This window comes from Carlito syrichta, unplaced genomic scaffold (assembly GCF_000164805.1).
Source record: "Carlito syrichta isolate Samal-C Ts95f unplaced genomic scaffold, Tarsius_syrichta-2.0.1 Scaffold309092, whole genome shotgun sequence".
NCBI classification, from domain to species: Eukaryota; Metazoa; Chordata; class Mammalia; order Primates; family Tarsiidae; genus Carlito; species Carlito syrichta.
Window position 1 is genome coordinate 175,790 of NW_007253188.1, and position 10,854 is coordinate 186,643.

General features: G+C 44.2%; 1 protein-coding gene across 2 annotated transcripts in view; it reads left to right on the forward strand.

The window, feature by feature from the left end:
• The window catches only part of UBE2L3 (ubiquitin conjugating enzyme E2 L3), a 70,105-nt gene extending 60,339 nt beyond the window's left edge, over positions 1 to 9,766 (forward strand). For both annotated transcript variants that reach the window (XM_008066731.1, XM_008066732.1), the window contains one exon: positions 9,294 to 9,766. In XM_008066731.1, coding sequence (XP_008064922.1) covers positions 9,294 to 9,448 — 155 coding nt within the window. In that variant the 3' untranslated portion in view covers positions 9,449 to 9,766. The remainder of the gene's footprint in view (positions 1 to 9,293) is intronic.
• Positions 9,767 to 10,854: the final 1,088 nt, after the last annotated feature.

The window sequence follows — 10,854 nt, forward strand, 5'->3', positions numbered from 1 at the left end:
GGCATGCTTATGGGTAGGCGTTTCTTCCACCTCAGCCTTCCAAGTAGTAGCTGGAACCACAGGTGCATGCCACCATGGCCCAGCTAATTGTTTGATTTATTGTAGAGATGAGGTCTTGCCAAGTTGCCCAGGCTGAACTCAAACTCCTGGGCTCAGGCAATCTCTCACCTCCGCCTCCCAAAGTACTGGAATTACAAGCATGAGCTATCACATTTGGCCAAAATTACTCTTGATTTAGGATTTTTGAGGTAAAAATTTTGTAACAGAATCAGAATTGTTACTTTTTTGTTTGTTTTTTGAGTTGGGGTCTCTGTCACCCATGCTGGAGTACAGTGGCTTTATTACAATGATTACGGCTCACAGCAGCCTCAACCTTCTGGTCTCAGAGGATCCTTCCGCCTAAGCATCCAAAATAGCTGGGACTACAGGCACACCCCCCCGACACCTGGCTAATTAAAAAAATTTTTTTTTAGAGACAAGGTTTCACTGTGTTGCACAGGCTGCTCTCCAACTCCTGGGCTCAAGCAGTCCACCTGCCTCAGTCTCTCAGAGTGCTGGGATTACAGGAGTGCACCATCGCGCCTGGCCCAGAATTGCTACTTTGTGATTTGGGACAGTTCAGGGTTCCTTCCTGGAAGATGCTTCTGTGGATTCTTTGTGGCATGGCTTTCATCCCATCCTCACAAACTTCAAGATTGTCCCTGGCACTTCATGCCACATTCTTATGTTTTTGTTATCTGTTATTACATTTTCAAGATTGTCCCTGGCACTTCATGCCACATTCTTATGTTTTTGTTATCTGTTATTACATCACAACTCTTCTCAAAACTTAGTGGCTTAAAGTAACAGCAATTCATAATTTTTATTTATTTATTTGAAAGACGTGGGGTACAATTCAGGATTAGATATACAAGTGGTCACTGTATAGGTAATCAATTTATTATTTCTTAGTTCTGGAGATAGACTGTGCTCAGCGGGTGGTTCTACACTTGGTCATTCCTGCAGTCACTCGTGCATCTGTATTAAACTGGTAGCTCAGCTGGGGCTGAGAAATGCTGGTGGGCATTGTTCCCATGTGTGGCAGTTGACTGAGGCACCTTGGTTCTCTTTGTGACTTCTTATTCTAGATTGGACCTCTTCATAGTATGGTGCTCTTGAGGTTGCAGGGTAAAGACAGATACCACCAGGCCACTTTTGGCTCAGGACTGAACTGGTACAGTGTCATTTCTGTTGGATTCTGTTGGTCAAGCAAATCCAGATTTAACAGGAGGGGAAATAGACTTCACCCCTTGGGAGGAGTGACAACTCTGCGCTAGGGTACGCAGGATGGTAGGGTTGGTTGCAGGAGCAGAACAGGTGGGCAAGGACACCGAGCCCCCTTGCTGGTCCTCAGGCCTACCTGGGCCTGCTTGTCTTAAATGGTAGCTCTCCTGGACATGCCACTGCTTGCCAGATTCCTCGTAAGTTGGCTGTCTCTGTTTTTCTGGCCCTGTTTCCTCACTGATGTTCAACCATCACCATCCTACAGTGCCTACCTTTTTATTTATTTGTTTATTTATTTATTTTGAGTAGGAGTCTCACTCTCTGTTGCCCAGGCTGGAGTGCAGTGGCACACTCATGGCCACCGCAGCCTGACCTGCTGGACTCAAGTGATCCTTCTGTCTTAGCTTTCCAAGTAGCTGGAACCACAGGCATGCACCACCATACCCTGCTAATTTTTTGATTTATTGTAGAGACAAGGTCTCACCAAGTTGCCCCAGCAGATCTCGAATCTTTGGACTCAGGCAGTCCTCTCACCTCTGTCTCCCAAAGTGCTGGGATTATAGACCTGAGCCACCATGCCCAGCTATTGCCTGCCTTTTTAAATGCCTCACCATTCCTACATTCATTTCCTAAAGGGAAGTGCAAGTGCCACTTGCATCACCCTCTTGTTTTATTCTCCCTCCACACTCTTCCTCTGTCATAGCATCTGTTCATGATTTTCATCTCCTGCCCTCCTGGTCCTTAGAAACTTCAACATTCCCATTGATGACTCCTCTGAAATCCAACGTTGAAGTTTTTGTTTTTTTTTAATCTTTGGTCTAGATCAGCTACATTTCCAGTTCAGGGTTACCTATCTAGAGACCAAAAATAATGTTTTTATTAGGTAGGTACAGAGCATCACAAATGTTAAGACTGTCAACAGTGGAGTTAAAATGTACTTAAAATATAAAATTAAGCATAATGGAAGAGATAAAAATGTGAAAAGATACTAATATGATCCAGCAATTCCACTCTTAGCTGTTTATACCCCCAAAAAATGAAAACATAAGTCCATCCAAAAACTTGTACACAAATGTTCTCACACTTGTAATTCCAGCACTTTGGGAGGTCAAGATGAGAAGATTGCTTGAGCCCAGGAGTTCAAGACCAGCCTGGGCAACATTGTGGGAACTTAACTCCACAAAATAATCAAAATAAAAAAAATTAACCAGTTGTGGTGGCATGTGCCTACAGTCCCAGCTACTTGGGAGGCTGAGTAGGAGGGATTGCTTGAGCCCAAGAGGTTGAGGCTACAGTGAGCTGTGATTGTGCTACTGCACTCCAGCCTAGGTGACAGAGTGAGACTCCAACTCAAAAAGAAAAAGTGGAAACAACCCAAATATCCATTAGTTAGTGAATGCATAAACAAAATGTGGTATAGCTATACAATGAAATATTACTCAGCCTGTAATCCCGCACCTTGGGAGGCTGAGGTGAGTGGATTTCCTGAGCTCGCGGGTTCGAGACCCACCTGGGCAACTTGGCGAGACCTCATCTCTACAATAAATAAAAAAATAAAAAAAAAAGAAATATTACTCAGCCATAAGAAAATGAAGTACTGATTCACTGATTCATGCTGCAAGATATATGAACCTTGAAAATATGCTAAATGAAAGAACCAATCAAAAAAGGCTGCATATTGTATGATTCCATTTATACTTGAGCCTTAGTGTTTATAGATTCTATGTTTGCAAATTCACCTTCTCACTAAAATTTTTTGTAGTCCCAAAATCAACAGACGTGCAGAACAGCAAAGTATTTGAATTGCCCTGTACACGTCCCAGCTGAGGTTGTGCAGTTGAACAGTACAGTCCTCTGCCTTCTTGTGTCTGCTATCATACTGAAGCAGGCGGTAAGATGATTTATTTTGGGCCACATTTCTTGCTTTTTTGTCCTCTTTTGTTGGTGATTTCATGTTGGCCTCCAAAGATTGTGCTAAAGTGCAGTCTAGTGTTCCTGAGCACAAGAAGGCTATGATGTACCTTAATGAGAAAATATATGTGTTAGATAAGCTTCATTCATTCAGGCATGAGTTATGGTGCTCTTGACCATGAATTCAATTTCAGTGAATAAATACATATTAAAATGTCTTTATTTATTTATTTTTGAGTTGGAGTCTCACTCTGTTGCCCAGACTGGAGTGCAGTGGCCGCTCCTGGCCACCGCAGCCTCGACCTGCTGGGCTCTGTTGGTCCTTCTGCCTCAGCCTTCCGAGTTGCCGGAATTACAGGTACGCGCTACCACGCCCGGCTGATTTTTTTGATTTATTGTAGAGATGAGGTCTTGCTGCCCAGGCGGGTCTCGAACCCGCAGGCTCAGGCAATCCACTCACCTCAGCCTCCCAAAGGCGTGGGATTACAGGCTGAGCCACCGAGCCCGGCTTAAAGTGTCTTTAAACATATAAAACAAGGTTATATATTAATCAGTTGATAAAAATGTGAGCAGAGGCTTGTAGGAACCTAACTCTCTATTTCCCCTAGGAGCAATGATTCAGTATCATTAATTCAGTGTTCATGGCAAGTTTGTAGAACATAAGAACTGCAAATAAGATTCAGCTGTATATGAAATGATGAGAATAGGTGTATCCATAGTGACAAAGTAGATTAGTAATTATCAGGGCCTAGAGGAGGGGGAGAATGGAAAGTGACTACTTATGAGAGTGCATTTTCTTTTTGGAGTAATGAAAATTGTAGAGTTACATAGTGGTGATGTTGCACAACTTTGTGAATATTCTAAACATAACTGTATGCTTTTTTTTACTTTTTGGTATGTGAATTATATCTCAGTTTAAAAAAGAAAAAGAAGAAGGCAGAGCTGGTCACAGTGGCTTATACCTGCAATTACAGCACTTTGGGGGACTGAGGCAGAAGGATTGTTTGAGCCCAGGAGTTCACGACCAGCCTAGGCAACATAGGAAGACCTCATCTCTACAAAAAGATTTTAAAAATTAGCCAGGGATAGTGGTGGGTTCCTATAGTCCCAGCTACTTGGGAGACTGAAGCAGAAGGATTGCATGAGCCCAGGAGGTTGAGACTGTGGTGAGCCATGGTCATGTCACTGCACTTCAGCCTGGTTGACAGAGTAAGACCCTGACTCAAAAAAAAAAAAAGCCAGGGGCTGTTGTTCACATCTGTAATCCCAGCAGTTTGGGAGGCCGAGGTGAGAGGATTGCCTGAGCCCACAGGTTCGAGACCAGCCTGGGCAATATGGTGAGACCTCATCTCTATGATAATTCAAAAAATTAACTGGGCATGGTGGCACATACATGTAGTTCCAGCTACTAGGAAGGCCGAAGCAGAAGGATCACCTGAGTCCAACTGGTCAAAGCTGCAGTGGTCGTGAGCATGCCATGCACTCCAGTTTCTTAGGCGATAGGGTGAGACTCCAACTCAAAAAAAAAAAAAAGATGATGAAAACAGTAAAGAATCATAGAAATTGAGCAAAAGTAACATGGGAAAAGTCAAGAAACAAGTCAAACAGGAAGGGTAGTACCATAAGAAGGAAGAAAAAAGTTTTGTTGTAGCAGTGTTTTGTTCTAGTAGGTATCTTAATAACAAAACTAGGATTTAGTTTGGTGGCTGAATGAGATTTGCCATATAAAATATAATCAGTAATAAAGCCAGCATGTATGAATCTATATGTGGCAATCAATATAGCAAGAAAATTATATGAAGAGAAAAATTAAACACATTCATGAATTGAATGTTTCAATGACCCACACACCATCATCTTATAACAAACCAAGGAGATAAAATTTAGAAAGGACTCATGCAATACTATAATAAAAGGGACACAATTAGCTTACATTATATATCTATATTTTTTTGAGTTGGAGTCTCACTCTATCACTCAGACTGGAGGGCGGTGGTATACTCCTGGCCACCACAGCCTCGACCTGTTGGGCTCAGGCTATCCTTCCATCTCAGCCTTCCAAGTAGTTGGAACTACAGGCATGTGTCACTATGCCCCGCTAATTTTTAAATTTTTTTGTAGAAATGAGGTCTTGCCAAGTTGCCTGGGCTGGTCTTGAACCTGCGGGCTCAGGCAATTCTTTCACGTCGGCCCCCCAAAGTGCTGGGATTATAGGTGTAAACCACCGTGCCTAGCCAGCTTATATATATATATATATGTTTGTTTGTTTGTTTGTTTCTCCTTCCCTCCTCCCCGAGCTTACATTTGTAAACACATTTTTTTTTTTTGAGTTGCAGTCTCACTCTGTCACCCAGACTGGAGTGCAGTGGCCGCTCCCAGCCACCGCAACCTTGAGCTGCTGGGTTCCGGCGATCCTTCCGCCTCAGCTTTCCGAGTAGCCAGAATTACAGGTGTGCGCTACCATGCCCGGCTGATTTTTTTTTTTTTTTTTTTTAATTATAGAGATGTGGTCTCACCAAGTTACCCAGGCGGGTCTCGAACCCACGGGCTCAGGCAGTCCACTCACCTCGGCCTCCCAAAGTGCTGGGATTACAGGCTGAGCCACCGAGCCCGGCCTTTAAACACGTTTTATGGAAGTCTACAGCATTACATATCTTTTAGGATGGGGGAAGGTACCATTAACGTTTTATTCTGTGAGAATGAAGCCCCCTGGATATTAAAAAGAGGAAAAGTACAGATATTGTTTACATCCTCTGTTGCAAAGAAACTCAGTAAGAACAAAAAGGAGGAGTTGTTTTTTTGTTTTTTTTTGAGTTGGAGTCCCACTTTGTCGCCCAGGCTGGAGTGCAGTGGCACGCTCACGACTACCACAGCTTCAATCTGCTGGGCTCAGGCGATCCTTCTGCTTCAGCCTTCCTAGTAGTTGGAACTATAGGCATACGCCACCATACCTAGCTAATTTTTTTATTTATTGTAGAGATGAGGTCTCACCAAGTTGCCCAGGCTGGTCTTGAGCCTTGTGGGCTCGGGTAATCTTCTCACCTCGGCCTCCCAAAGTGCTGGATTATAGACGTGAGCCACCATGCCCGGCCTGGAAATTTTATAGGCTTTATTCTCTGATGTGATGATAATACAATGAGAGTAGAAGGTAAAAAAAATTTTTATTTTTATTTTTTTTTGAGTTGGAGTCTTACTGTGTCGCCTAGGCTGGAGTGCAGTGGCATGCTCATGGCCACCACAGCCTCGACCTACTGGGCTCAGGTGATCCTTCCACCTCAGACTTCCAAGTAGCTGGAATCACAGGTACACGCCACCTCACCTGGCTAATTTTTTAATTTACTGTAGAGATGAGATTTCGCCAAATTTTTCTATTTTTATTTTATTTATTGTAGAGATGAGGTCTTGCCAAGTTTTCCAGGCTGGTCTCGAATCCGTGAACTCAGGCAATCCTCTTGCCTCTGCCTCCCAAAGTGCTGGGAGACATGAGTCACTGCACCCAGCAAGCCTTTCAGTTTTAAAGAAAAATACTTTTTGGGAGCATTTGAGTCAAGGAAAAGATCAGGAAACTAGGACTGTTTATAAAATATAATTAGTGTGTTACCCTATATATGAAAAATAATGAGATAGGGCCATAGTTGTAGTTTGAGAAGCAGACAAAGCTGTCAGTGTTCTTACTAGCAAAACAAGTGCAGCTCAGCTGAAGCATACTATAGTTTAGCTGAGGAGCCAGAAATGTATTCAGTGGAATACAGAAATAATGGAATACTTATCAGAATTACTAAATAAATTTGAAAATATATAGATTTGATCAAATAAGTAAAAGTGAATTCTTAGAGAAAGTGAAATAGACAAATAGCAAACTTACAAGTTGAATATTCTTTGAAAAGCAGGTCTTAACAACACCAGCTGCTTCACTTTACTAGCATGCATATATATATGTATGTGTGTGTGTGTGTGTGTGTGTATGTATGTGTGTACATATATATATATGTATATGTAATGTGCATATATATATGTAAATTAACAAATGGCTTTATACTATTAAGGTGACCATAGTGAGAAGTAGAGAGCCTGGATATCCATAACAGAGGGTGAGCAGAAAGTCTTAAAAATTCATGAGACCGCTGGGCGCAATGGCTCAAGCCTGTAATCCCAGCACTGTGGGAGGCAGAAGCAAGAGGATTGTCTGAGTACAGGGGTTTGAGACCAGCCTGGGCAGCTTGGCAAGACCTTGTCTCCACAGTAAATCACAAAATTAACCAGGCATGGTAGTGCACACCTGTGGTTCCAGCTACTTGAAAGGCTAAAGTGGAAAGATCACCTGAGTCCAGCAGGTTGAGGCTGTGGTGACCATGAGCATGCCTCTGCATTCCAGCCTGGGAGACAGAGTGAGACTCCAACTCAAAAAAACAAACAAACAAACAAACTCATGAAAACATCCACCCCAAAGTACCTAACCTACCCACAGCTCCATGGGCTCCTGCTGTGAGGTGGTAACTCTCCTGATCATGGGGAGAGAGCGAAGCTACCTGTTTGGGCTCTCAGGCAACTGCAGTTCTGTTTTCAAACCTGAAGTCAATAGAGGAAACAGTCTCACATTGAATGTGGTGTGGAAAGGCGTGGCATGTGCTGGAATACCATGATGGCCAGCAAACCTAGGGCAGGTTTTTAGAGAAGCAATGGGCATGCCCTCTGGAAGAGTGTGTCCCCAGTGTGGTTGCTCCCCTGCTTGGACAGGAGGAGGGAAGTCATGGGTGCTCAAAGTTTATTAAGGCATGCCTTCTCCTTATGGCAAGTAACAGTGAGTTTTAAGTCACATTCCTTTTCTTTTGAAAATACTTATATTGAAAAGTAAGGTGATTTAAAGATGTTAAATAAATAACAATGTAGACTCTGTATGGATATATGACCAATAGTACCAGTGACTAAAGTTGAGTAAGTTAAGAACAGAATAGCTTTATCATCGCTTCTGCTCAGGTAGGCACAAACAAAATACAAAAGGGATAAATCTGGAAATAGAGAGGGAAAAAATTTTATCCCCCAGGGCCCACTGCCATTAGAGGTAGTCCAGGTGGCCTGTCCAGGGTGGTGATAAGAGTGTGCTTCTGAGGAGGCGTGGTGATGGTGCTAGAGGCCACCCAGGCCTGCAGAGAGCCTTTAGGGCCCCTGCTTTATGTTCATAGTAAACCCTCCTTGCCCAGTTAATCCTCCTCACTGAACCTGGACCCTGTCAGCCCTGCATGGCTGTCCCCACCTCACCAGCACCCACCCTGAACACAGGGGCCCTCTCTTGGCCTTTTCTCACCTAGTAGCAATAGTAGGCAGAGGTGGAATTAGGGGATCCTTGGACACCTGACCAGGAGTACTTTTGCTGTGACCCTCACTCAGTATTAGCTGGCTATGCCTTTGTGCATGACTTAGCCAGCATCAGTATTTTAATCCATTCCTTATGTTGGGTCAAACGCATTCCTTATGTTGGGACAAAATTCAGAGGAGAGAGGCCCCTTTTTGCTGGAAATATGGCAGTGGGCAGAAACACGGCACTCTGGGGAAGCTGGTCCTGATGGAGGTCAGGGTAAGTATGAAGAAGAGTGTGAGGAGGTGTGGGTGGCGCCCCACTTCTGATCTCCCACCATTCTTCTGCCCCAGGTGTGACCTACAGCATCCTTGGGCAAGCATTGTGGCACCCACCTGAGCCACTGATATACTTCTGCCTATGGGATTGGCAGTATGATGCTACTGATGGTTGCAGCCTCTCAGTGGCTGGACAGGGTGCTCCAGTGACCCTTGAAGGTTCAGAAACTCCTAAGGCTCTTCCGAGAGTAAAGGTGTGTCAGTGCTAGGCCAGCTGTCTCCTGAGCACATGAGAGGGTGCCAGGCTTCCTGGAGGAGGGAGCATCACTCTGAACAGTTATCCGCTGTCATGTTCATCTACCAACTTCTCTTAATTACAGAGGAAAGATGGTGATTGGAATTATGGATAAATAGGAGGCTGCTTTGTCTTAAGCACATTAGATGTAAATTGGTGGTGTGGTCTAAGTTTCATTCCTGGGATTAGCTCCTCTTGCCCATGCCCTTTCAGACTGTTCTAACCCAATTCCTTGTCCTTGTCTTGGCAGTAATCCAGTCCCTCATAGCACTGGTGAACGACCCCCAGCCCGAGCACCCCCTTCGGGCTGACCTAGCTGAAGAATACTCTAAGGACCGTAAAAAATTCTGTAAGAACGCTGAAGAGTTTACAAAGAAATATGGGGAAAAGCGACCTGTGGACTAAAATCTGCCGCGATTGATTCCAGCAAGTGTGAGCAGAGACCCCAAGCAGTGCATTCAGACATCCCGCAAAGCAGGACTCTGTGGAAAATTGACACGTGCCACCGCCTGGCGTTCGCTTGTGGCAGTTACTAACTTTCTACAGTTTTCTTAATCAAAAGTGGTCTAGGTAACCTGTAAAGAAAGGATTAAAAATTTAAGATGTTCTAGTTCTGCTTTCTTTGTTTTAAAAATCACTGCTTCAATCTACTTCAAAAGAATGGTGTTTCTTTTCTTGTCCAAATTTATCCAAAATCCTCAAGTTACATTTAGCCCATAAGGTAAAAAAAAGAGAAAAAAGGTTTGTTTCCCTTCTTCCCCTTGCCCTGGCAACTCCCACTTTCTTGCACTCAATTTTTCACTTACTCACTTCCCCGGACCCAGGCCCCATCTTCTCTGCAAAAGAGAAGAGAGAGCTGTGGCATTTCTCATAGCGCTTCTTCCGTGGTGGCCTGCCCAGCATGGGAGTTGTTTTAAATTTTTCTGTCTCCAGTTTATACTATCCTTTTTAAAATTTTAAAAACAAGCAAACAGCCACATGTCCTCCTAAACCCCCTCCCCAAGAAGCCGTGAAGAAGGAGTCCCAGCTCTTAAGTAAAAATCCAGCTAATGTTACCACAGTAACATCAATCAACTGGGCAAACCCCAGTGTCAGTGTGCATGTCTGATGCACAGCCTGGCCCATGTAGGGAAACCCTGCAATAATAGGTCTGTGGTGACCCTGAAGGGCCTGCCAGCCAAAGGATACTATGCATCGCACTGTGTGTGATGACTCTCCCACCAGAAGGGCTCCTAAGGCCAAAGGTTGGCACTCCTTCCTGTAGTTATTTCAGAAGATCTGCTGGTCCTTTCAGACAAAGCTAAAGCCAGAATATCCATTTGAAATTCCAGGCTCACCTGTCACCGAGCTCCATCCGAATGTGCCATGGAGTTCACTCTCCATCTTCGTGCGGCGGCCCCACCACAGCCCTCCTTCAGCACAGCCTGACCCTTTGCGGGATTGGAATTGGCAGGACTTGGCTCTTTAGCCAGCACTATTCTGGGGTCTCCAGGGCCCCTATGGGCCCCTTCCTTTGGAGCAGCCGGCCAGCCCAGCCCAGGAACAAGACGGCCTTCCCTCTCTCTTTGGACTCACAGCCTTTGCAGAGTCAAGCTCCACTTGAAGCTCACTCGGTAATATCCTTTAAATGTGTTTTATATTGTTTCAACTGCCTTTTTTTGTAGAAATAAAAATTGACCTTAGAATTTATCATCAGATGAACTTGTAAGGATTTGAATGTTAATGTCTTTTCAAGGCAAGTGTGACTGTCTCCAAACTAGTAGAGAATACATGTCACTCTAACACCCAGAGGAAGCCAATAACCCAAACGC